General features: G+C 48.1%; 1 protein-coding gene across 1 annotated transcript in view; it reads left to right on the forward strand.

The window, feature by feature from the left end:
- LOC125944437 (protein CASP-like) overlaps positions 1-27,997 on the forward strand; it is a 144,587-nt gene that overhangs the window by 102,646 nt on the left and 13,944 nt on the right. Inside the window, exon 2 of the mRNA XM_049664933.1 lies at positions 15,809-15,919. Within this exon, the coding sequence (XP_049520890.1) occupies positions 15,809-15,919 (111 nt within the window). The remainder of the gene's footprint in view (positions 1-15,808; positions 15,920-27,997) is intronic.

The following is a 27,997-nucleotide window of genomic DNA, read 5'->3' on the forward strand; positions in this document are numbered from 1 at the left end:
GAGCGAATTAATCGACAACTCGACGCACCATGACACAGAATATGGCAAATCAGTTCTGCGGAATCCCGCAAGGTGGAGGGGAGAGGGATCACGAAAGAGAAGAACTGTCATCCACCCGAATGTAGCACGAAGGCCACGCCAAGCCACAGGCGACACATAAGTGTTTCTTCAGCTCGCGCATTCCCGGTATTCCCGGTGGAAGACGGAGTTGCAGACGTGGATCCAAGCTGTGGAAACGAGAGAGAGACAGGGAGAGAGAGAGAAATCATGGATGTTAACCATGAAGCAAGTCTCCGGTTTGCTACCCTGCAGGTGGGTTGGGGTAAAAGGAAGTTAGAAAGAAGGGAGGAGGAGAAGAGAAAGACAGAAAAAAGAAACTGGAACAAGAAGCACCAAAGGTGATGACTGAGTTCGGTAGATAGCAAAAACTGCGTAACAATGCTTTTACAGTCTCTTGATAGGATGTATAGTCGCATCTATCTTGGAGGATTGTCTCTTTCGACAGAGGTCGGTCGTCGAAGTTGTTGAGTACTGTGGTAAGTGAGCGTCTCTGTGCCCAATACTTCGGACACTGGCACAGAATATGGCTGATGGCTTCCGCTTTACCGCAGTGGTCACAGATTGTGGCGCTGACCATTCCTTCGCGGAAGGCGTAGGCATTTGTCAACGCCCCGCCCAACCATAGTCTGCATAAAAGGGTCACGTCCATGAGGGGGTAGTACGGATGGCACCTAGATACTTAAGTTAGGGTCCAGGGAACGTAGCCGAGTTTGTCTGAAGTTGCGCCCGTTAAAATCAGATAGCGCGTATTGGCGTAAAAATATGCGAACTTTACTTGCAGAATCCATCCTTGAAAGTGGGATCGATAAACACTGGACTTCTTCGTGGACTATTCGAGCAGCTTCATCCGTATACGTTCATTACCGATAATGGCACAATGACTGGGTAACCACTAAAAAGTGGCGTGGTGTCTCTTCTCGGCTAAGTCGTATATCGCTTCTATAATATCCAAGACCAACTGTTCATGTGAACCACGACGAAATACTGACAATAAGCTTTGCAATGCCACCTTCGAGTTGCAAAAAATTGGCCATTTGCGTGGTTGATCGTCATCAATGAAACGCAGTGCTACACGAATGGCATCAAGTCTTGCAGTTGTCGATCTTGTACAGTGCTATATTTTGAAATGGATGTTGATGGCCTTCGTTGGGATGACAACAGACGCGCTTGAGCTGTTCGGCAGGACCGAGCCGTCGGCGTAACTATATGTGCGTGTACTCATTGTATCTTTCATATAAAAGGAGTATGGCAAGCTGCTTGCGAGCTGGTGATGACAAGTCCGCTTTCTTGTGGACGTCAGTTGTAATCAGGCAAACTTCGGGTTGAATGAGACATCAAGGAGGCGTTGAACGCTTCGCTGCAGGCGTGAAGCCAGATCGTAGTGACTCATGCTGAGCTGATACCGTTTTGCAGAACGAGGTGCGTCGTCTCGGAGTAGGTAGAGAAGCTTAATGGTGACGACGTGTTCGGGCAAAATGTCTTGCGTGGGCCCATAGTGCTTCAACTGTAATGTGCGTCGAGAAGAGGTAATCTCGAGCGATCACGATAGTTCCTGCAGTTTATGCACTTTGAGGAAAGCCTAGACAAATACGAAGAGCCTGAGCCTGGATACCTTGGATTATACAAAGGGTTGTTTTGTTTGCGTTGGTCAAGTCGGGCAAGCTATATCGCAGAAATACTCGAAAAAGCGCTCTATATAACTGAAGCATAGCGCTCACGGTTCCCCATCTCTTTCCGGCAAAAAACTTCAAAAGATGGCTGTCAACCGCTTCTTCATGTACGACACATGAGGGCTCCACGAGAGGAGAAAAGTGTTAGTAAACTCGTTCGATCTCATCTGTGCCAGTGCAAGCTCGCGCACGAGCTACCGAAGCTTTGTAGCGGCCTCTTTTCTTCACAGTTGTATCAGTATACGCGCTGTCATACCACCGACCTGCTGGCGACCTCATCCACACTGTCGTTACCTGAAATGCTGTAGTGGCCGGTATCCACTGATAGATGACGTGTCCCTTTCCGTGGCGATGCAATAGTCTTATGTCAGTGACTAGCTGTTCGTTGGTGCGTGATGGAACGGTGATATAAGACACTATAGAGTTCTATTAGAATCTCACAAGATGGACCATGGCTGTGACGATTCGTGAACGGTGAACTTTAGTGCAGTACGACCGGCTGTGAGTTCTGCAGCCGTCGATGACGTGAAATAAAACGTCTTGAATTTCTAATTGATAACATGAAAATAAGCAATCGCAGAGCACTTCTCAGAAGACACCTCCAGATTTTGTTCTCGAAGATTATTTAACGTTAGAGAGGTCGCTTTCTGGAGTCTGTAATGCAACTGGGAATGTGTCGCCGAATTCCTAAATGCAGATATCGTCTGGATAGATCGACTCATAACCGAATCACGGAAGAGAGTTAACAAGATGGACGAGCGCTAAGTTATAAAGCGTGGGACTTAAGGTTCCACCTTGTTTTACCCCAAGGCAGGAATCGTGCTGTGATGTCGCACCGTCCTCTGTATGCAAAAAAAAAACAAAAAAAAAAAAAACGAACATTACATTTCAATAAAGTTCTTGTCAACTGTCAACATACCCTAAAGTAGCTGAATATTTATTGAAAGACACCGCCACCTACGCCAACATCTCCCAAGGCATCAATCATGGCTCGATGAGTTATGTTGTGGTAAGGGGCTTTAACTTCCAAAAACATGGATAAGGAAAAGCTTCTTAGTTGTTTTTTTTTTCACCAGACAAATCACCCCTAGTGGTGTCTTATCTCCCAATCACTCTAATCAATGTTTTACAGCGAATCTGTATATGGCTAGGTGAAACCAAAATCATTGCGCCCGATGTGCGCAGAAACTGTCATCATCAGCAATGGCTCGAGCGTCGTCGTCGTCTTCTACAGCTGGCTCGTTGGGGCCCCTTGACGCAACCGCACGAACGCGCTCGTGCCACTGCTCCCGCGTCGTCGTCATCGTCGTCGTCTTCCACAGCTGGCTCCGTTGCCGCTCATCATTCCAGCGTAGAATTTCACTTCTGTCGTCGTAATGGGGAGGCCGCATTTCCGGGGGTATGAGCCATTGCTTAAGGGGATATGAGCCATTCATTGTATTACGTGACGGACAGAGTTAACAGAGGTGATACGCGAATGTGTGTGCGTACCTATCGTCACGATGACCACCAATAAGGACAATAATTATGTTCGTACCTTTGTTGAAAATTTGTTGAAAGTGAAACACGCACACACGCACGCATGCACGCGCACGCACGCGTGCGCGCGCGCGTACAAGAATATGAATGTTCCCGCAATTTAAATTCGTTCGTCTTGATTTCTACGCTGTCCCCTTCGCGTTCGAGTAGATGTAATACGCAGCATAATTCGTAGCGCTGCTTCGGTAGCCCCAGAATCTTTCTTCTCTAAAACTTGGCTTGGGTGATAATTGGCTAAAGCTTGGCTACATGCAGATCTAGCTAACGCTCGAATTAATGGTCACTCTCTAAGCAACTGGGAAACATTGGCTGCTCAAAAAGTGCGACATTCGCGAGTTCTCGAATAAATTATTATTTTTCTTTACGGCGGTAGCGACGTTCTCGTCGTAATGAGGGAACGTGAGCGTTTGTTTTCTCCCGCGCCCGACTCTTAAATGTATGCACGCGTGGGCGTTTTGTGCGTAATAAAATAAATCCTAATGAACGGCGCGTGCTGTAACTCTGTAGCAGCACTGTACCAGGGGGGGCCGGTTGTGAGCGAGCGACGCTGTTGCGGAGTTTCTTTCGCTGCACGGCGGAATGAACGGTGCGGCCAGTAGGCGGGAGATGAATGTGTCGAATACGCCGACGAGAAGCGCGAGCGCTAATGCGTTTTTTTCATCTCCACTCGGGTGGGTGTCTCGACGGCCCAGTGGTGGCGTGGTTGAATGGAGCGCGCGCCCGGCCGCAGATTGTTTTCCGGACTTCGGCACACGTTGCCCTCTCACCAACCCGTTGTGGTATACACAGCGCGCTGCTCTTCGCATCGTATCTGTTTTGTTTGCGCGTGTTTCGACCAGACGCGTGCGTGTTCACGCCGCTGCCTACTACTGGCAGACCACGAGAGCACATATATCGGTCTCGGCGCAAAACCGCGCTTGCAGCAGACGATGCACCGTCCGTCTGTTTTCCGGCATGCGCCGCGCATGCGCTCGCGTGATAGATGGCGCTATCCACCCTTACGGCGGGATACGCGCCCTCGAGGCTTATTACGGGAATGATATTAAACTCTCGCCGAGGAACGCTTTTTTCGCGAGTTCGCCCGAGAGAAAGCTTTCGTGATTTGGCCCGTCTGCGTTTGTTTGTTTCCTTCCGCGCTTCCCTCCACGCGCTTGCGATGTTCTCAACTTCTTACGAGGGAGAGTGAAAAAAAGCGAAGGCGTATTTTATTCCGGCGTATTACGGATGGCCGGCAGGCAGTCTCCGTGGCATCGGGCATTAATCACAATCCACAACGCTTCTTTCGTTGAAAAGTTCGTCTGTTCTCTATTTTCTTTCCTTCTAAAAGCGTGGCCTAGCCCGTTACGTATGTATGTGCGCAACGTCTGCCATGCCCGTGGCTGAATGCGCTCGCTGGCAAATATACGTGCGTTCATTTCCTCCTCTCGACGGAAGACCTTCTACGATGCTCACGCGTACGGCTCATTCTCTGAGCCAGAGACTCGCAGCTTTATTATGCGCAGATGCGGCTTCGGTTCGGCCTATAGGTATCGCGCCCCCTCAGATAGGTGGGTGAGCTCGGTGAAGTTGATGTAGGGCCACTTTGATTACGTCTGAGTTGCGCTTCGTCGGGGTATTGGGGGGGAAAGCTGGCTGTGTGTGGGCGAGCGTTTCTTTTTTTCTTTTTTTTTCTTATTTTCTCAATTTTGGCGCTGCATTCGGGGAAAGGAGAAAGCAACCCGCTCCTTCGCCAAGGCTGTGACTGAGCAGAACGGATCATGCTGCTTCGAAATGCAAGATTGAATTTTCCCGGGAAGCTGGATGTGCGTCGAGTGAAACACGTAAACAAGATACGAGCGAGGAACGAATGCCGAAAGGAGTGCGTATAAAGAGAGCTGCATCAGATAGAATCGAAACAAGCCGTTCGTGAATAGAAATCTCGGTGCTACAGTTAGCGAAGCCTGTAAGAATAATATCGCTTCATTTCGGACACGGAGGGCCGATTTGCTTAGGCCATGATAATACAAGGAATTTGAAACAGAAGTACCTTTTATTTTGCCATGCGAAGACCACGATAATGAACTAGTTTTTGAGAGCTGTCAGAGCCCCCTTTTTTTTTATCCTCAATAAAATCTAAATGAGGACAACCGATCAAAACATAGGTAGGATATTTCGCCCCTCATTTTCAGCTCAGGAGAGAAAAACAGCAATATGATAGTCTCTCAATATTCAACATGTGCTAAAATAGTGACCCACTTTGCAGCGTTGTCAGTTCCTATAGTGATTTCCTTAATTGACGCGCGGCCGAGGCCTTGCGCGGTGTTTGCGCCTAGTGCTCGGCGGTGCGTCAGTTTGTTAACTTACTAGGACCTCAACTACATAGTAATAAAGCCCATGGGACAAACCCAACTATTGCTTAGGGCTAACTTCAGTTTGGGAAACAAAGAAAACAAGCAAACCAAACGAATTAACTAACGAACCAACGAAAGAAAAAAAGAAAGAAAGAAAGAAAGAAAGAAAGAAAGAAAGAAAGAAAGAAAGAAAGAAAGAAAGAAAGAAAGAAACAAAGAAATTGACAACCATTGAAAAGTGGTTTTGCCTTGTTTTCTCTGTGTAACCTTGATTTGCAGCTCTAATAGCTGAAATCTATACTTCACTGTGCTCCGCATGTGCATTTCAGGTAACGGGAAGTGCGAGTAGCAAACAGTGCTCTCTGTTTTGAATAGTTACACGATTATTGGCGGTGTATTTTATGTGAACAGCATACTTCCGCTCCAAGGTTTACGGAGAAGCGTAGAGAAGTGGACGTACACCACATGTCAGCGTGAACATTTACTTGCAGTAGTGCTGTGTGCATGGATGTCGCTTCCACTTAGCCTCCTGTAATTAATGCGACCTGCGTAGTTTTTTTTCTTTCTGTTTCTGCATCTGTGCTGCTTTTCCATTGCTTGCATGTAGATCAAATGATCACCAAGCGCGAACGGACTATCTTTTGTCGCCTTTATGTCTTTATGTCAATTTTTGTTTCATTTACTGCCTGCGCCGGATATATATAAGGATCCACGGTGCAGAGAGAAGCACCCGGTGAACCCTAGACCGGCAGCCAGAGCAGCCGGTCTAGGGTTCAGGTGACAGCAGAAAGCTGTCATTCACAGTCTCAAGAGGACTCTCTGCCACGCCAATTGCAATCGCGATTTATTCCGCAGCCAAGTTCACACCAGAGCTCTCTTCTGGGTCCTTAATTTGCTGTATCGTCTCTGCGAAGTTTTTTAGCCATGACCATGTACCCATAAATATGATAATTGCCGCAACGTATTCAATCATACGGCCGGATCGACTGCAGTATTTTCTTCCTTTATTGCCTATTCTATTACTCTAATGAACCACCGGTTATCTGTTATACGCATTAAATGGCTCGCGCAACTTCGATTCTCGCTTTTAATTCTCAACAGGAATACCACCACAACGTGTTGAAACTGCAATTCCTACTGCTGCCTGTATGTCTCTAATTCTGCGGCTCTCAATTTCGCTCCCATCACTCGCGGTGTGGTCTGTTGATTAATTTCATTTTTTCTTTGTAATCTGGAAGCTTCGGACTCATAAGTTGCAATCATGTCAACTGAAGTTCATCCCACAGCGCGGTTGTGCGGTGCTACCCGAACCCTTGGAACATGTTGGAGAAGCCCATGCAACATTACACGGCTTTCCAGGCTTCCTATTGCGGTAACGTCGATTCACCGCTTCTTAAACACGATCGTTAAGGGCAAATAAAATATGTGTAATGATACGCGATGATTTTTATACGCGTTGAGTGCTGTCAACGCGTGCATAAACATTGAATCGCGGGCGACCTCAACATTGCTATTTCAGGACAAACAACCGAAATTGAGGTCAAGTGGCGGCCAAATCTGCGCACACTATTCAGAAATCGATTGAAATCTTTAGGAATAATATATGTCGAAAGCTGGCAGGCCTCCCACAAATTTGCAGGCCCTCTGGTGCATTTCTCTGACGCCGACGCTTTGCGGATGCTGACCAATCGTCTTTCACGGTGGCTAGAGCATCATCGAATGTATCACCGTGTTTATAAACTATGCTTAGACAGAACTTACGCGAGGAGGAGGACCGGTCAGTCTTCACATATTAAGTGCTGCAGGTTTTACCCTACAGCCACCTCGTGCGAACCGTAGTTGTTATGGACATACATAAGGCATTCAACAACATACTGCACAAAACGATTATTCGTAACGTGCAGTGTCTTGGCCTGTTTCTTAAAGGGGCCAAATCGGTAGCCACTTTCATAAGCTCTCGTACATTATCAATACACACGGAGAGACAACAAATCCGATCATTTACATCTATGTAACCGTGGAATGCCGCAGGGATGTGTGGTGCGTGGCGTCTTTGTTATTTGGCATCCTTTTTCTGCCTCTAGCGTGGTGACTGCACGACATCCCGGCACAGCATCCACTTTCTCATCGACGCTGACGACGTCACGCTGTGTTCTCTTCACAAAGGTTTCAATACAGATGCCGATAATTACAGAAAGCTATATAGGTGCCCTCCATATATACACAGACTGCCGGCCTCGAAATATCGGTCGAAAAGCTCTGCTAATATGCAGGATAGCTAATAGGTTCGTCACTAGGATGGCGTCTGAGGTGCACTTTCAACTCAAATTTGTCCAAACAATTACTGCACACTTAAGCAGCGCGGGTGATTGCACTGGACATCCATCAGTCTGTATCTGATAACTCAGCGCTTCATTTTTGTCTGAGGCCCAGCGAGTCTCTTCTAATTTCCGAGCTCTCCTTCGATCCGAAAAGTCCATTGTGTGTCTGCTTCCCTCCTAGCAATGTTTCCCTTGCGATGTCTTCGGAGGCTTCTGGACGGAGTTGCCTTGACATCTGCTATCACCTACATGCCTGGATATTGACAACCGATAATCAAGGTTCAGATTCTGCGCATACGGCGGATACTCATAACCTGCTGTGGGTGTTCCCTGAGACTCAGGATATCAAGCACAAATTGCTCAGGAAGGACAAACTATAGCCTAAAGTATTATGGGTCTATACCGGTTGGTTAGTGGACACAAAGTCCGCAATATTATTGTTACAATGCCGGCAACACACAAAGCTGCATATAGTATATATCTGCTTCTTTTTTTTCTTTCTGTGATGTCTTCCTAAATAGGCGTAGAAAAAATTCCCCCTAATCAAAAAAAAAAAAATAAATAAATGTTCTCTAGGCCGGAGAGACTCTCAGCATCTCGGGTTTTGACAATTTCGACTGATTGATTGATTGATAGCGGGTCCGGGTGTCTATCTGTCGGTCGGTCCGATACTCGGCCCATAATTTATTGCTCGATCTGTCTATGTGTATCGCTTAGCTGGTCGGTCAGTTAGGCTCTTTTTGGAAACGTTGAAGACCTTTCTCACCTGCGCTTCTGCAACATGAGGTTGGATTGTAAAAAGACGGAATATGGCATGAGAACATATGCACCGTTATAGTAATACAGCAACAACGCACATAGTATTGCGTAGACAGCTTTTCTACACGTTCGAAAAAACAAAAGAAAACCCAAAATCTAGTACGCTTTCCTCGTTGGCCCAATACAGGACAGAGCATTGATGGGGCCAAATACGTGCTGACCCGCAACTTGCGCGATGTTGCGCTCCGCGCAGATGTTACCAGATCCGGCTAGATTCACATTGGGAAATACGCTTTCGCGGCGCGAACCCGATCGTCGAAGTATAGCGTGGCGATCATTAGAGTTTATTAACGACGTCCGACGTCGTCTGTAGCGTGCGACGAGTGCTTCGCATCTTTGTGACAATGGCAATAATGCAACAATCCCATTTAGGGCGCTCAACGGACGAATTCCGCGCTCGTGGCGAGCGTGTAGCGGTGGATTTGTGCCGCGCGTAGACGCGCGGGCGACCGGTCGCCGGTTCTCAATCGAAGCGTCGGCGTTTTTCCGAAGCGCGTGGCCGCGGCGTGCGAAGGCAAAAATCGAAGCCGGCAATCAGCCGCGGGTTTGAAACACGCGAACGATTTTATGCCGGCCAAAACGGGGACGGGGGGAAAACGCCGTCGTCTGCCGCGAGCACTCGAGTCACGCCATCGTCATCGCGCTGTAATGATTGTATCACAGCCGCCAACTTCGCCGCCATGTTCCTATTGGTTTAATAACACTGCCGTGTGAGCGCCACGGTTCCGCCGAAAAAGAAACTAAGACCTGCATGCAGCGAGCCGGTGGTCGTCGCCTGCGCGAGTCGCGTTCACGAAGCCGAGCCAGTCGCCACCATCGGACGATCGTTCTTGACAGAGGTGGGTCTGGTGCGCATTCGATGTTTATGCCACGTGCACGTCACCTCCACTCACCTCGCCATCCTTCGTCAAGGGCCGACAATTATCGGAGAGACGCAAGTTAGGGAAGGGGCGTAACGTAAGGAATCCCTCCAACTTTGTACTTCGGGGCGCGAAACACGCGCGAGCTGCGGAGAATTCACGTTTGCCGCGCATCGTACCCACAAGGCCCGCCTGGACGAGGAGCGGGTTGGTTGCGTAGCCACGCGAACCATTGATCAGCGGCAGTCGTGCATGCGTGCGGCTCGATTCAATTTTGTATACCGGCTGCCGCGGAGGGCCCCCTCTGTGTGAAGATGGAAAGAAAAACAAAAAAAGTTTTGCTCTGTTTTACTCGCGAAGTTCGAAGTTGGGACGTTTTGAGATCTCTCATGCCGTGCCAGACATTTAATGTCACCGCCTTCGATTGGTCCTGGTTACGCGGTCATTCTGCGAAGCCACCGTGTGGTTACGCATCGATTGTGGCACCATGCCGTCTCAGAGGAATCGTCGTATGATTTTTCGACGACGATTATTTCCGCGGAATTAATTACAGGGACAAGGAAAAGAGATGTCGATTGTCGTATGCCGCGATGGGACACCTTTCGTGTCATTATCTTGACGAAACGAGAAATGAGCGTACGAGTATGTGCTTGAAGCTCGGTTCGTCTCGCAAGCAGCCGTTCGTAATAATCCTAAGGAGAAGGAGTTTTTATATCGAGGTTCCTTCACAATAATTACAAAGAACGCGTAAGCCCAGCAACCTTGCGTGCCAGGTAGCGTAGCAGCTTCTATACTTCTGTGAAAAAATACCTTAAAGAAGTTGGAAGCAGTAGTCTCTTGCATGCAGTGAAAGCATTGATCACAGCTGGAAACGCAGCCTTAATTCTTCAGATGCTGAGACAGTGTACGAAAGGGACAGCCTACTCATGAACCTATACATAAGAATTCCGAGGTTTAGGGTACGTTGTCATCTCCTGCTTCTAAAGAGGTGACGGACATCAAGCATGGCCGGCCTAACAAAATATTTTTTAAACGTTTTTAACTAGGTGGAGTGATGAAGTTAGGAAATTCGGAGGCGCAAGTTGGAATCAGCGAGCGCAAGACAGGGGTAATTGGAGATCGCAGGGAGAGGCCTTCGTCCTGCAGTGGACATTAATAGAGGCTGATGATGATGATGATGACGATGATGATGATTTCAGCATTTAGTAGGTTAAACCTTGCGGCAGAAAAGGGGTGCTCTATTTATGCCATGCCTTACTCCTTCGATACTAAACTATCAGACTTCGACAGTAATATGTTATCACATCCCAGCCTGCTCCAACTAGAGATGAAATATCTGAAATTTCGAATTGTATGCTTTCTATACTACCTCCCCCACAACCCTACTTCCAGAGGACACGTACAGAAGAAGGCCGTGCAGGCGCTTCTGTGCTTCTTGCGAGCTACCGGCCTATCTGAACGACTGTGATCAGAACGCTCTTCCGGCGTGTGCGTTTTTTTATGTGTGTTTTCTTTTCTTTCTCACTTTCTCTCTGTCTCTGTCCTTTTTCTAACCCCTATTTCCCTACCCCAGTGCTGGGTAGCAAACCGCATTCTAACATCTGGTTAACCTGCCTACCTTCCTCACCATCTCTCTCTCTCTACAGAAATATTTAGTGTATTTCTTCTTCGGTCTTTATTTGTGCAGAGGTTCCGAAAAGGGCAATATATAGCTTTGCATACGCGATTCTTGCCATCACATGGTGCGAGAAAAATTAAACTCGCAGGAGCTCAGACTCAGAAATGCATAACATCTTGACCACCTGTTTGTTTCAATGGCCGTAATCTTGGTGTGTAGCAAAAGGGAAAAGAGACAAATATCTAAGCATATATAACCGAAAAGAAGTTTAACTTTAGTTTTGCATTGGGTTTATTTTTCCTTCCATAGATAGAAGAGAGTTGAATGCAGATAAGGTGTGCCCGTAGTTCTTTCTTCGCCGCACAAGTTTTAAGAGGCCTGTGTGCAAAATTCAACCGATATGAAAGAACTAAAATGTTAGTGACACCTCATGCGGTGTGGCCCAAGCGCGAATTTCGTCGCTTTCGCTGAGAGTCTCGTTTGCCAAAATCCGTATTCCTGCAATCGGGCCAATAGTTGGGCACCCCGACCGTTGGCTGAACGAAAGGCTCAGTAAACACGGGTATACGCTGCTGGCCTCGCAAACGCACCCGGTAACTGATGGCCTATGCATTCTTTCATGCAAAATGTACACAAAAGTCCTTCGGCACTTCGTGAAAGATGCTGGAATGTACGAACGCTTGTGACAGCGGAGATTCCTCTGCGATCGACTCTGCGAATGACTATATAGCTTTGCATATGCGATTCTTGCCATCACATGGTGCGAGGAAAATTAAACTCTCAGGAGCTCAGGTTCAGAAATGCACGATATCTTGACTACCTCTTCGGTTCAATGGCCGAAATCTTTATTTTTCTTTTCTCTCCTTATTTATTCTTCCCATTTTCCCTCCCCAAGTGTAGGGTAGCCAACTGGGCACGTCCTTGGTTACCCTCGTTACCTTTCTCTATTCGTTTCTCTCTCTCTCTATCTCTCAGCTTGCGAAATGCGTGTGATGCAAATGCCAGCCGTAATTTGCAAACGCGATTGTTCTGCTTAGGAATAAAGGTAAGCAGATTGATGTGACTGCGATAGCAATTATACAGACGCTCGAGGCGCATTCGCGTCGTTGACGCCGCCGCCGCCCGCGTGTTCTCTCGGTCAACCTCTCCTACACCCTCTCCCATATACACGCACATACACACAAGTCATACTGCTCCTCTTTAAATGAGCGTCAAATAACATTTTAACGCCCTGGGCCGGTATTTTGTAGCGATGCCTTTAATGTCATAATGCCTTTTCGCGCTTATCGCGCTTTGTCAGTGGTCAGAGCGACGGTCCGCTCGCGTTATCAACGTTGATATCGTAAGCGGACCGTCGCTCTGACCACTGACAAAGCGCGATAAGCGCGAAAAGGCATTGTTACTTTGAAGGCATCGCTACAAAATAGCGGCCCTGCTGATCCAGTCATTCGGTATAGTCGAACACCTTTATAACGAAGTGGTTGAGGCCTCTCATATCATTCGTTGTACGCCATTCACTTCGTTGTAAAGGTCGTGCACTGCACAGCTCACAATAGAACCGGGACACAATTATTTCTTCGTTATACCGGTCATTTCAATGTCGCGGTATTCGTTGTAGAAGCTCTCGACTTTTATTAAAACCAAATTCAGTCATGAATTTGTGTTAGCTGAAATGGGTCGAATTATGATGCCTTTCAACGACGAGGACTGTCGATCAAAGACCCCATGCCTCTTGTTGCAATGTTTGCAGGAGATTTATTACTGACGCAGCATTTAGGGAAATCCTTTAAGGATATCCGTGGTGGCGGCACCGCACGCCAAGCCTGGTGGCGAACTAAAGTATTGAACAAAGCCTCCCCATAGCGTGCCACAGCTTCAATGGCGTGATCGCGTAACTTTCTAAGTTTGAGAGCCGCGCCTATCAGCGCGGCGCCGCTGGATGATCTTATCGGGGCTGTACGGTGTGTGGAACGGGTTGCGTGACATGCCATTAGCGAAGCACAAACAAGCGGCCGGCTCGCCGCTGTCATCGGCGTCGATCTATCGGCCCGCTACTGCTCTCGACGGCTGTGTCGTTCGACCGGTCTCCGCATAGAGGACCTGTCTCTGTCCAAGTGCGGCTGATTAAAGAAAAATTCTTTGAGGGCGTTTTCAAATTGGGCGCGATGTCCGACGGACTACATAGGGCATGACAGCAAGGCGGTTCGACGTCTTGGCCATTTCGCGGCAACGAATAAGATTCAAGATACAAGATTCATTTATTTCTCCAAGAGAAAAATGCCCGGCACAAAAAGCTGCCTTGAATCAGCTGCCTCGCCTGTATGTCAGAACTACCTCGCCTGCTATCGGAACTAATGCGCATATTTGGTGGCCATTTTATTTAAAATTTTCTATGGACGTCTATACCTCTGACCATAAATGCGAAATATTCTCAATGGTACATTTTATAGATGACTGACAGAGTTTTTTTTTTTCTGTTTTGTAAAATGGTGTTGGTTTAAGCTGCCTCGATTAAACAGGAACCGTGCTGACAATTGAAAGATATGTCCGCTGTTACCGTCTCTAACGGCATTATAAGTGCGCCGGTAGACAGAAGATGCCGCAGCCAACCTGCAATCTGCCCAGAAGTGTCACAGACGCTTATGGCGTCTTGCGAACGCGCTAATTTAGCTGCAGTACCTGAAAAAAAAATAGAACGACAATATTTACAATTAGTCACTACCAGTCAGCCAGACTGATACCAACAGAATCTGAAATAACGGTCCAATTCATCCGGGAAATTGGTGGAACTTGGAATTATACAACTATGGCCCCGGTGATATATAGTAGACCTCTACACGATGTTAAAAGGCTCTGTTGTAGATTCGTAAGCACGTATATTCCTGCGACTCGTGAGAATAAATTTGGATAGGAGGCTATTATGCCGTGGTACCCGTCACGGAAGGTTTTGTGCTAGCTGCATCATCCTAGTGCTGATTTGCTGAGGTATACTGGGTTCCATTTCCGGCCAACGCTCTTGGTTTTCCACAAGTCCTAAATGCACAAGCAACGGTGTGCTGAGACTTCGTTCTCGTTGAGAAACGTCAGTCCAATGGAAAATAAGCCGAAAATCACTTATACTTGGCTCCTCTTGATTTAGCTTTGGGACGCTATTCTGTGAACAGACGATCATCCGGCGTGGGGCGAAGATTAAATCGGGGCAAGAACGGGAGGGGAAAGAGATAAAGCTTGGCCAGAGTAAGATCTCTCTCTCTTGCTAGTCCGCTCTGCGGGAAAGGGTTTTCAGTGAACTTGTTGCTGTCGACCTCAGCGTTGGCTCAGTAACTACACGGTGCCCTCCTGTCGCAAGGCGAACAACTCGCATGTTCGATCCACAGCCCCAGCGACCGCATTCCGATGCGCGAAAGCATCCATCTGCTTGAGGGTAGCGCACGAACTGAGAAACCCCGTGTTGTCTGGATTAATCCAGGAGCAAAAAAACATGACGGATTTCCTAACAGTAAGGCTTTGAGACGAAAAAAATACCTGTATATATTTGGCGCTTCCGGTTACGTTATTCCCAATGGCACCCTGTTTCCGGAGGAAGAAACCTTCTTTTTTTTTGTGCCTACTGCGCAACTTACCAAAAAACAATATAGTATATATAAAAGCGTCAGAAGAGCGATACTGTGTACACTTAAGGCGCGTCAGAGCACCGGTGGTACCTCGTGGCCTCCGTTTTCGCCTATTCGCGCGTGACCGCCTTGCTCCGTGTGCGCCGATACCGCGCGAACTCTTACGCCAGCCGTACCAATCACGGATCGATGTATTGTGCCGGTGGGCGCGGGTCGCCCGGCGGCTTCGATTCTGTCGATTTGAACGCGGCGTCGTTCGCCGAGAGATGTCTCCATTCGACACCGTCGCAGCCGTCAGACGCGCATGTCGTCGATAGTGTGTCGCGCACGTCGCAACCGGCGGCTGCACTCTCGCCCTTTCGCCACAGCGACCAATAAGTGTGTGCCGGCATGTCGAGAAACGGTTGGGCACGAGGTCTTCGGCGATCTGGCGCGTCTGCGGCGGCCAGCGACGCAATGATTAATTCTCTGCCGCCTCCGTGTAAGAGAGGGCTGCTTTCCCGTCAAACGTTCGCTTACGGAAGGATATTTCGGAACGAGTCTGGCGGCTTGCTACTGTCCGAGCGTCTACGTAGTTTGCAGCCTTGTTTTACCGACAGGTGGAAGAGGAAATTCATTGACTAGGTTAAGGACCTGCATGTGTACTGTGTCTCGTAAAATGTCTGCCTGAAAATTTTATTTACTTCTACGAAGAATGCCCTCAGTATCCTTCGCTGTAACTTTTCTGAAGACCTGATTTGTACGAGTTTCGCATGTGTCGTGAAATTGCATATACCTTATTCATCTTGAAACCGACTAATTATTCGGTTAATAATATCTGGGCGTGAAATGCTTCACTTCCTTTAAGACAGCTAGCTAGTGTCTAAGGAACTTGTTGCATATTAATAAACGTCTATATGGATTTTCCATGAAGCGGTAAAATAGACGTTACACAATAGTGTCGCCCGTTCTAAGGTTGGTTTGTGATTTTGTTGCAGGAGGAACTGGACGTCACGGCCACAGAACTGGTGGACAGACAAGACGCGAGCGATGCAGCCAGGTGCCGGCTCGTGCAACTCTGCCGGGAATTCAAGAAGACAGCGCCCCATGTAAGTATCGCGCCCTGACGTTTCGCGTGTATTCATACGCGAGACGGCATTTATTTCCATGTAACAACGGGACTTTAGACAATCTGTTTATTTCTCGCGGACTACTGTTCTTTCGCATAAATAAAATCCATAGAGTGCCTATTGACAAAACTAACTGGCAAGCCTACATATCTGATACGCAGGCTTCCGAACGGGTTCTTGTATTTGATGTGCAGAAGTGCTGAAATTACCGCGCGACAAGTATACGTGACCCGTAATGGAGACAACGCACACGAGCGCTTGACTGAAAACATCTCATTTCCCGCTAAAGACTAAGCATTAGCGACGTTCTGTCTTTATTATTGAGCTAAGCTGTTTATCTTCCCTCTATTAGGCCTCGATGCTAGTGAGTCGAGAAAATGTTCGATTTCAATATCTATAATGTGGTGCTACATCATCTAGCATTGTTCATGCGCTGGCGACGTGGAATGCATGGTCTAAAAGCGAAACGCTTCACAACATAATTAATTTAACTTCTGCGCTTCGGTGTAACACGTCATTATGGTATGCTAAATCGTTTACCTTGCCGTATGTCTATAGCGGTTCCACGGAGAGGCGACCCTTGCGTATCACGGTAACCTATCTCACGAAGCTAAAACAATCTAATGATGTTGTTATTATCTATGCGTTAGGCCGTTGAGATTCAGCTTTATATGAAATGTAAAAATCAATCTAATGATGTTGTTATTATCTATGCGTAGGCCGTTGAGACTCAGCTTTATATGAAATGTGAAAATCACGTTGATCGAAATGCACAAACGACATCGCTGTGAAGCACACGATCGACTAGTGCGACCAGCCGATGACCTCACTGGAAATAAGTTAGCATTTACGTCTTAACTGGTTACTCACCGAGCAACAGTTCGTGGACAAGCAGGGGAAGATGTTATACGGGTTGATCATTTTTAAGTTTTCCGGAATTTTTAAATATCGCTGGTCGCAGATAACATAGTTCTAGTCCTTGAGCTGGATTATTCAGACAGGCGGACATTACTCGCACGAGAAATCAAATACCATATTCAACGAATATAAAAAGCTACGAATTAACTTCTTAATTACTTTATGGCACATGGTGCAACATGCCAATTGCATCCGGTGAATTTGCAAGGCGTATTTACTTGTAATGAATTTCCAGAATGACACCAGTCTGGAGATATGCGCCATCAAACTTGCCGTAAAAAAATGCACTGTTGTTGCACGTATAATTCCTTTTAATGCTCTTTTGTGCATCGAAGCACAAAAGTAACTGGAACGCCCATGTATTTTGTCCCACACTTTGGGAAATAATATTTCGAAACTGGCGTCATCCTGGAGATTTATTTCGCGTGGATACGTCTTGCAAGCTCACCTGCTACAATTCGACAATTGCAATATGTGCCGTAAGGTAATGAATTGAGAAGTTAATGAGGGAATTTTCCTTAATTAGTTGAACGTGTGTTTCGATCCCTCGTGCTGGTAATGTCCGCCTCGTCGAATAATCCAGCTCAAGGACAAGAATTATTCTGCCACGGGCGATCTTTAAAAATTCCGGAAAACTTAAAAATTATCACCCCAGTATATTTCTTGTGCACATCTGCAACCTGGAAATAGGGAATTTGCGGCACTCGTCAAACACTCACACCCCCGTGCATCGTGCCCCTCAATTTCAGTTTGCATGTCGGGATTGCGAAAGTAGGAGCACAAGGTCTCCGGTTCGAGTCCCGGCCAGAGTGCCACTCATGTGCTTCTACGGCGGGGGAAGACACTCATGTGCACGGAGCTTTAAATGCACATTAAGGAACCCCAAATAATCAAAGCCTATCCGAAATCTTCCTCCAAACGGCGTCTATTATAGCCGGTATGTTTCTTTGAGGCCTTAAACTCTAAGAATCAAAATAGGCTGCCATTTTTCTTTTTCTGATTCAAATTTTTGCACGATGTTGTTCGTATGCTCGAGAGCAGAAGTTTAGAGAGCGCGGCATCAGCAAAAATGTTTAATTTATTCCACCACAGCCGCGTAAGGGCAATTGCATTTGTCGAGTATAAAGGCGCCTGTGGGCCGTACCACTTCATTTCGGCCTCCATGCCTAAGTTGCAAAGAAAGAAAGAAATTCGCTGCTTCTTTGGTCTCCAAACTTTTACTCACGACTGTACATCAAGCGTATCTTTGCTGGTGAATAAGATACTGTGTGCTTTGCCTGCGCGACGCTCAGTACTCTAGAAACTTGAGTTGTTACTGCGGTATACAGAGTCTCCCTGCGGAGCTCACCGCTTCGTCGCGAGCAATGGTCGCGAAGCAAGAGGCCGCCGCACCCGAGAAGATGCCCCTCCAAAAGCGGAGCCGTCGAGTCCCTCGAAAGCTCGCTTACTTTTCTGCGTCCCTCGTCGCCGGGCCACGCGGCTTGTATACAGAAGAAATTTGCGTCATCAACCTGAGCGACGTTATTGTCTTTCGGAGACCCGCGAGGGCCTGAGTGGCACTGGGGCCGGATATTGAAGGCGACCAGCTTTCCCGCGCCCCTTTCGTGCGAATATGGGCGCTATTCTTCCTCTTCTCTCTCTTTGTATTTTTTTTTCTTTTTAGTGTTTTTGCACAACAGAGCCAGCGTGGGTTACCTGCTGTTTAGATTAGGAACATAATGCGCGCCATCGTTCTCTTTGTTTTCGGCCCGAGGAACTTGGGAAAGGCGCCGGCCCCTTCGTGTTTGTTTACTCGACCACGAGCTTAGCGCGGTGCTCCAGCGTATGCTGCGCGTTGGGACTGGCTGCTTTCCGAAATCGCGCGGCGCGTATAATGACGCCTTTATTAAAAATGAGCCGAGCTTCTTCGTTTTCCTTTACTTGCCCCTTTTTCCTCTCAGCGTTCGACTGACACCTGTCAGACCGGCATCCAAAAGAGAAAGCAGTTCGAAGAGTGCCCGCGCAAGCAAAAGCAGGCGCGCCGTCCCGCACCTCGAGGGTGTCCGCAGTTTTTACGCCGACAGCAAAGGTTTTGCTTTAGGCGAGGCAGGCTTTATTAACGAGCCGCTTCAAAGTTGGCTTGAGTGAACGATGCGCGTTCTTTTCCACGGTGCTTCTCACCTCTGCCCCGCAAGAGCCGTGCTTTCATTTGCTTTGCTTTCTTCTTATTATTATTCTACATCGCCCTTTCCCGCCCACATTACCAGTAAGTTCGAGGAGCAGCTGTTATCGCTGTAGGGCGGCCCGTCGCTGGAGAGAAGAAATAAAAGACCCATTTGCTTTCACTAAAGTATCGGCCGTATTACCAGGTTACTTTACTTGATTTGGTTATCTTTTCGTAACTCTTTGCGCCCAATCGTTGCGTCTGTTCTGCTCTGCTTTTATGCTGCAGGCGAAACACTTCTGCCAGAACAATCTAACTTCGTGAAATGGACAAATATTTATTAAGAGCAAAAGTTTGTTCAGGGGGCCGCGTGATCAATGTCCCAACCCTGTTAGTAATAAAACAAAAAAAGAAGATGAAAGCTTATTGAAAAATCCTAGACGTTCTTCTATCAGCAGCAGTGATGCCTTAAATCACAGCTTACCAAAACGTGAAGCGCCAAGCTGTGATGCGCAAAAGAAGAAGGGCGTAAGAATAATTACATCAGCGATTTGAATTCTCATGGGGATTACAAAATTTGCTCCTAAGTTCTCTGGCGTATGCTTGCCCAATGTTACAGACCATGTGATGTCGGAAACCATGAACCCATGCTAAGTAGAAGCCCAATGGTCAGTGGATAGTCATATCATGATCGCCTAACGAGACAACGATGCAAGTTTGTTTGTTCTCTTCAGGTACTGAAAGTAAGAGCGCCTTAATCGGTAGGATGAGTCGCAAATAATATAGACGCCTTGAATGTATTTGGATGTGTGTCATAATTCTTTGTTTTACACACCTCTGGTCAACGTTCTTTCGTCTAAAACCATCAAACATTGCTGTCGTCCTCAACTATATGGGACGAGACTACTCGCGTCACCCGCTACTCCTGCTAACTCGCTAACTCAAACAAGTTTCGCTTCTTTTAGATTGTTGGCCCCTTGTATTTGTAAAAGTGCAACGAAGCTGCCATTGCTTCTTATAATAAACGTTTCACTTCCGTGTTAAGACAAATTCTCCTGGGAGAGGGAGAAACCGTTTTCTTCTTTTTCCTAAAAAAATCTGGGTTGCCTTGTCGTTGAGAAGGGGCCACAAATTAAAGGTAATCTTAGTTGAAACATATTGTTTTAGAAGACGAGCTATGCCGACATTCAAGGATAGTGGATACATTAGTCAGTGCAGAATCTTTAGGTGGGGCTAAACTAACACGCACATACCACAGGCGCCATCGAACACGCACATGCGCGCTATTTACATGCAGCGTTTCACTTAATTCTGCTGCCCTTCCAAAATATTCGTAATATATGTTTCCCGCAAGTGGAAGATGCGAGTTCCCACCTTGCCAGTACCGCCACCAGGATACGAAAACGTCCTCGCGTAACGCATCCTAACTCGCTATAGTTTATAATACCCGACATGCCCAGCTACTAGTATCATGGCTATCCTTCCAAATGGTCTTGTGTTAGCGTGTCTAACACATGACTAATAAATATTTTGATTGATTGATTGATTGATCCTAAGCAAACGATTCTCTTTTGCATAAAACACCTTACTTGGCCTTCGTCCTCTTTCATTGCGTGTATTTTACTCTAGCAATGTAGCCACCGATATTGGATTGGCGACAACAAAACGCGTTCTCCGCCTGTTTGAACGGGCGTCAACAAACAAGCTCAAATGACCACTGGTACAACGTGATCGCTCCTCTGATACTGTTAGCATAGAGGATGCGGATAAGCCATGTTCCTTTCATGAGTGAATTACCATTTCGCTCACCCGGGCCATGCGCTTCATTCCGACTGAACCGGGAGTTTTGATTCCCTTTTGTTAACCGAGGCAGTCATTCTGCACAATAGGTTCATTTCAAGGAGACGAATAGACTGCGAGCTAATTTAGACCACGGAAACTTCGGTAACCTTCTCTAGAAAGCCGTGGATTGCCTGGACGTGTCCCCATCTTTGAGGTTGCGTCGTCGTTCGAGCGCACGTCAAGCGCAAATGCACCGGCGTCGCGCTTTGCTGAGCTTCCTGCGTCTAGACGACGATTACTCCTTGCTCCGAAGGCATATCGCGTTGTCCCCACCACAGACGCTCCTGCCAGCGAACATCGGGGAGGACCATGGATCACTGTCATGCGCATACGAAATTGTCGCAATGGAAGCCTCCGCTGGTATTTGAAAGCGCTAAAAAATAAATGGAAAAAGAAGAGAGAGAGAAAAAAAGGAAATTCTTTCGGGTCTCCCCGAGCTGGCGCCAGTGGTTTGCGTCTCATTCGAAACGAACCGGTGCGCACTATTTATAAAGCCAGTCAAAGGAGGGGCAGGGAAAAGGCACAAGGTCTGGCCGTGTATTCGATTCCTTTTCTACCTCGGGGGAAAGAGTGCAGCGCGCAGGCGGGCATTCGTTGGCCCGAAAATACGTCGGCCGCGCAGTACTGCAGCAAGATGAAAGCGCCAGGTAGTGTAGCACATAGAGGCCGCACAAGGCGGACGCCTTTTCCGGGATCTCGCGGCTGTGCGAGCGCGCTCGCGGTCTCACACAAGAGGCCCGACGCGCGCAAATTCACCAAAGCTTGTCTCGGCTGCAGGAAATCCGCGCCGAGTGCTTCAGAGCGCGTTCTTCGCCGTTGGGGACGTCGTTCATTAGCGGAGACAAATTGAGGCAGCTGCGCTCGCGGCGGCCGCCGTCAGCGTGGATTTCTTGGCAGCCGCGCCGCCGCATCGCCAAATTAAACGTCTCGGCCGCGCCTCTCGGATAACGGCCGAGCGGGGCAAGCGGCACCTTCCGGGATTCGACTCGGCGGCCAAGTTTGGCTCCATTGGGAAGGCGGCACGAACAGCGCTCGAAGCTCTCCCGACACCTTCGGGTGTCACGTGGCTCGCGCCTTTGTCTGAAGAACAGTCGGCCGCAATAAAGTGGCCCTGTTCCGAACGCCGCCCCGGCTCGAAGCGGTAGCGCTCGCCCCCTGCCGCGCTGAAGAGCTCCAGACTCGCACTTTAGAGCACGCTGTGCGGCGATAATTGCAACGAAGTGAGGCGCACACTTGGCTCGCATGCATGTGACATCGGGATGGAGTTGCCTTTCAGTGTTCCTTCGTGAGCGAATTGTAAATTTACCTAATATTAGCTTAAATTGACTTTAAATTATAACTGTACACGTTATAGAGCATTTAGTATGTGCGGGGCTGCGAGTGGGTGAGGAGGGACAGATGGACACTCCGAGTTTTTATGTGTACGTGTCAACATGGAAGGCGCTAGTCTCGTTCGAGCGTTAATAATAACTCTTATGGCTTCGATGTTATCCAGTTTTTTTTAAAATAATGGATGTTATCACGCGCCGTCATGAAGTATAAATGCAAACCATAAATTTCCAATATTAGAGGCAGTTAAGAAGAAATTACGTGGTCTTACCTACCAAAAACCAATATATGATAATCAGGTACACAGTAGTGGGAATAATTAGACTACCCGGTTTCAGTAAGGTGTACCTCAATGTAAGTACGCAAGAGCTTTTGTGTTTCACCCCCGTCAAAATGCGGCCGCCGCGGCCGTAACCAAACCCACGACCTAAAGCTCAGCTATGCATCGCTATAGCCACTAAGCTACTGCGGACGATCCATGAAAAGCAGTGTTGACTCAATTCTCGCATACGTATAACAGTGATATAGAGTTGCTGGTAACGATGAACAACGCAATATAATTTTTCATTTATTAGCCTATAACAGGTCACACAACTTCTCATTACTGCAGTCAGATGGAATATAGTAGTAGTTACTACTTACAAAAAGAAAATAAAAATAAAAAGACAAAAAAAACAATGTTTTGCCTAAATAGGAACAGGCCATAACAAGTCTCGTAAATAGTTTAGCATCTCAGAGTAACGGACTCCCTCGTATCGATAAACAAAGGGAAGTCCCCCTTCGCGTTATCGCCTTGTTTTTTCTGCTCAGCATCAGAGCAGTGAGGAGAAGCCAATGACGCGCGCACCGCGTAACGGTGGTTGCGGCTTCTGCCCGAACGCGATAGCGAGCAACCGGAGGAGTCTCGCGCGCGACTGCCTTCAGTAAACGACGCACAAAGAGCCAGAAGAAGCAACGTGGCTATAGGTCGGTAGTAGGAAGCGGTGTTTGGAACGCGGAACCGATGTTCTGCGGCCGTAGCCATTTGTAGCCATCACCGGTCGCGCCGGTATACGGGGCCCGGAATCACTTCCCCGCGTGTGCGACACTCGTCCACCTAGTGGCCACTTGGCCTTCCCGGGGTCTCCAGTACTCTCCATCACTTCCTTGGCTTCTCTCTTTCCTGTCGGTGACTCTTCCTTGGAAGATTCTTTTTGCCTTCTTCTTTTTATCTCTCTCTTTCTTCTGTTTATGGACCTCTATACGGAGTACATTGAGCGTTATCGAATCGCCGGAAATGTAGACACAACTCTCCTCTTCATTGCCTCGTTGCCTAAGCTGGGAACAGCGATCGACCCGCTCGGCAATCGCCCGACGCCCCTTTCGTTTTCGGTCGCCTTCCACGCGCTCGGAGAAGAAGAAGAGCAACAAGCGCAGCACCGGCGTTTACCGACTGGTCGGTATACCGAATCGCCCGGCCGTGCGTGAGGCATGCACAATAAAGGGGATGATTCAACCGCGACAAGCAGGTTGGTGGGTTTTGCGGGAAGTGGCTCTTACGCCTATACTCAACAGCTGGGAGCCAATAAACAACCGCGCCTGAAGCGAACAAAAACACATCGCTGATAGCGAAGGAAAAAAAGGAAGAATAAAGTTGGCGTATCCACGTCGGGTCCGTGACGGAAATGCTTGGTGGGATAGGGAGGAGAGAGTGTCCCCGCCGGGTCCAGTAAATAATGGGGATAAGGCGCTAGAAGGCAACCTTGTAAGAGCGGGAGAGTGCAAAGGAAAACACCGTACGTGCCGCGAAAAATATAGACTCTCCGGGGCGGGCAGTCGAGCGAGTGAGTGCGCGGGCGTTCAAGGCGATAGATGTCGTACGTTTCCTATATAACCGCCCCCCTCTCTCCCCCTCCACGCATCCACGTTCTCGGTGCAGTGCGGGTTTTTTTTTTTTTTTTTTTTTTTTTTTTGGTGGCCGTTACGCACTTCGTATACTGGGCTCTATAGTCGTGCTGGTCGTTCGAACCTCGGGCGTTGAAGGCACAGCGGCTTCCTGTTCGAGTTCTGTCGTTCTTTTTTTTTTTTTCGCTCTCCTCCGTATACTCGCGAGTCGTGGTTTGTCGTCGGGTGTCTCTTGAGTGACGCTCCCGACGGAGCGTTGAACCGGAAGGTCCAAAGAGCAGCCGCGGGAAGAAAGAAATGCGAAGCGCGTTGTCGACGCTGCCGCTGCTGCCGGGGAGATTTCTGGAAATTTATAGCCACCGCATCGGAGAGAACGCTGAAAGTGAAAGCGAAGCGGAGAGAGTTGAAGCTCCGAGCAGGGGGCGCGCGTCAGCAGTTGTGTGCAGTGGGGGGATCTCATTTCGTTCCTGCCTCGTTTGGGTTACGACAGGTGCGCGTCGAGGTGCTGACTTACGGGTACATTTAACAAGGTGTAGTTTCAGTTCTTCATTCTGTCCACAGAAAGGCCGATAGAACGAACGACGGAGTTAAAAGACAGCACGATTACTACGAGCTGTAGTTTCTCGAGCCTTAACCAATGGCTCGAAGATTCTGTGCTTCGTTATCGACGGTGTCGACGGTCTGAGCGTCTACATCATGCCTCTGTGTTGTGTATTTGCGGATTAAAATATTTTCTGTCTCATGGACCTCGGGGACAAGAAGGTTCGAAACCGTGCATTTCGAACATAAATGCGTTCGAACACTACATGTCTATAGGCTCGTTATCGTCTCACAGTTTCACAAATCACATCCGAGAGCACGAAGCAGCTAAATGTTGCGTTTCGTGTCCGTCTCTTGATTCATCACTCCTGGCTTCGGAGAGAAAACAGCAGCCTCTGAGATACGCCACCAGAGATGACATTGCTAACGCGATAATCAGATGTAACATTACTGTCTTCCGTGCGCTGACGCGAACACGCTCCTCGGTCTGTCCACACCACGTTCCACAGTGCTGCAGGTAAAGCGGCGAGGAGATGTCTTTTCCGTCAAGGCATCGGTCACGTGAGCAGAGGTCCGCGTGGCGCACTGTACAAGGCGGCCGCGTGGGGTGTTCAGAGGAGCGTCGCGATCGCTCTGTCTTTGCTATGTTCGGAAAGCCCACACTCCTCTGAGTTCATTCGCTTATGTCTCTGAGCAGGTTGATTTCCAGGGTTCTATACACTGAACAGAATACTATGTTTTCAAGCCCAAATGCTTTATTTTTAATGCAGAACAGATCTTTTTGGACTGTTGCACCATACGACAAACGCTGTGCAAATAGAGGCTTGGCCGAGATAATGTAAGAATTTTATTCCAGTGTTGTTCCTATTCGCACTTCGTCAGCGGTTCGTGCGGCGCTTCACTCACGCTATCACCGCCCCCCATCCCCTGTGCAGAGTAGCCAACCGGAAACTTAAGCTGGTTAACCTCTCTGCCTTTAACCTCTTGTTTTCCTCTTCCTATCACCGCAATCAGCCGGTCGCGAACGGTGGACGATCAGAAAGGAATAGAATCGAGTGAAAGGAATCCGTACATTACACCGGCCACATGCCCCTCACTACTGTTCTTTAAATTGTTTAAGGATAGTGTGAAACTGCAAGGGGTCGTATAACGTAAACGTATAACGTAACTATTCTGTTTTTATTCACATCTTCCGGTCAAACTTTACGTAATAATCAATAGTTACGGCGGTTGCGTAGTCAAAAACTACGTAACCGCCGACACAATCATGAGGTACACTCGGATAATTATTTGAACAGCCCAATCAAACGCTCTCCTCGTTTGTAGGAGGTCACTCCTGTTTGCTTTGACAAGAAATAGAAATAACATTACCTACCTTGACAGGTTTTTCTTATCTAATTGGCTCACAAGATGCGAGAAGCGCACAGAAGCGGAGAGGGCATCGGTGGGTTCGAACTATATATAGCGCACTGAAAGTAGAAGACTGCATGAGAAGGTGCGGTGTCAGCATCTGCGATTGGTCCGCTTCCATTTGCTCAGATTGCGGTGGCGTGCAACTGAACGTTAAAAATTTCGCCTAACACGGATCCTTAGCAAAGAATAGTTGGCAGTGCGATGTCTTATATGCACCTAAAGGGCTCGATAATGCTATACTGTCACGCAAATGTATTTATTATACGCTGAGAAAATGCTTCTTCTCGGCAGCTCCGAGTAGTCAGTGGCAGAGCGATTGGTTGACAGCCATATTTGATTCCTGTCGGAACGGGGAGGTCTCCGGCTACTCCGAAAAACAATCAGTTTTGTTCGGCATAATAATGCACCTTAACGCGCACACGTCACTTTGACGTGGTAAGTGACGTCGCCTGACAGGCAGATGGAGTTAGGGTTACCCGGAAAATTTTTCGACCAATCGTGGGGGGCTTGTGACAGAAATGAAATAGAAACAGATTGGAAAAGCTTTCCGTTATAGCGCTCCAGTACATGCTGCCAAGCTGTCGGAGCAAGACTAATAAATTCCTACCTCTCATTTTGTTTCCATAACTCGCGCTTCTTTTGCATGGTTTCTCGCCTTTATTTGATTCAAAACCGGCCCCCTCTTTCTTTCCAATCACGAGTGAATCGACCAGATAAAGCGAATTTAAACGTAACGGAAGCGCTTCAAGGTGCGAACGAGAATTCGCGTTCCACAATGATCTCGCTCCGCCTTGTTCGATAACCCGCTCCTATTCAGGAAGCTCACCCGCGTACCCACACGCTTTCCGATAGTGCCCGTGCCGCCTATAGTTCTTCTTCTAAAAAAAATTTTTTTTTTGCTCTTCCATTCTCGTGCCGCAAGCACGGGCTCGCTCGACGTCTCGTATCTGGCGGGGCGTGCAAAACCAGACGCGCGCGTCTCGCTTCCTGCGCCGGCGTCGCGCGGCGTGGGACTTGGCGCACCGCTTCCGTTTTCGTTGTGGATGGGAGGTCGAGGTGGGAGGAAGAAGAAAGGAGCCTCGGGCTGCCACCACGCCGATGTGTGCCCGCACGCACAAGCGCGCGCGCGAATGCCTGCCTCGGACAATTACAAACGCCACCGTGTGTGTGCGTGGTGCCGACCGAGCAAGCAGCAAAATAAAAGCGGGGGCGCGAGGTCGGTCTCGCTCGGAGGCTCCCGGAATAAGAGAGAAATAAGGGCTGGGAAAAATAAAAGAAAGCGAGATTAAAAAAAAAAAAAAACACTCGCAAACCGTTTTTATTGCGACCCCTCTCCTTTGCTAACTTCCTCACTTGCGTTCCGTCGTTGCGTCGCCTGCGCGAGGTGTACGTCTTCTTAAGAGAACTGTGTTCTGAACAGAAGAGGGAGAAAAAAAGAAAGAAAGAAAAGGTTGATGTAGAAGTCGAGAAGGACGGAATTAAGCGAAAATGTTGGGAATTTCCGCTCGAAGAGGCCTTAAATACTGCATATCGCGATTCGAAAGCCCGAGAACTACCAGTGAGTGTGGGAGAGAAAGGGGAAAAAAAAGAAAAAGAAAGGACGGTGCTCGTACACAGGAACGCGTACACATCCACGCTTACGAAGAACGTAAAAAAAAAAAAAGTGGTATGAGCGAATTCAAGATACCGGGCAAATACTTCGCAAGCCCGCTATACGAACGGTAAGATGGGATTCAAAGGAAACGGTTTGTATTCGACTCGTTTCCTTGTCGCGGATGGCAGGCAAGCCTTGCACACAGGAAAAGAGAGAGGGGGTCGCACGAGAATGAGAAGAAACCGCAATCGGAGGTGTGTGCCTTGAGGGAAGGGGAGAGGCAATGGGAAAGAGGGAGGGGGTGAACGCTGAACGCCGCACTCTGTGTGATCGTTCGCTTGCGTCTTCTGCACGCCAGGAAAACAGAACAAGGAGGTAGGGAAGAGCATACGAA

This window comes from Dermacentor silvarum, chromosome 3 (assembly GCF_013339745.2).
Source record: "Dermacentor silvarum isolate Dsil-2018 chromosome 3, BIME_Dsil_1.4, whole genome shotgun sequence".
Classification (NCBI taxonomy): Eukaryota; Metazoa; Arthropoda; class Arachnida; order Ixodida; family Ixodidae; genus Dermacentor; species Dermacentor silvarum.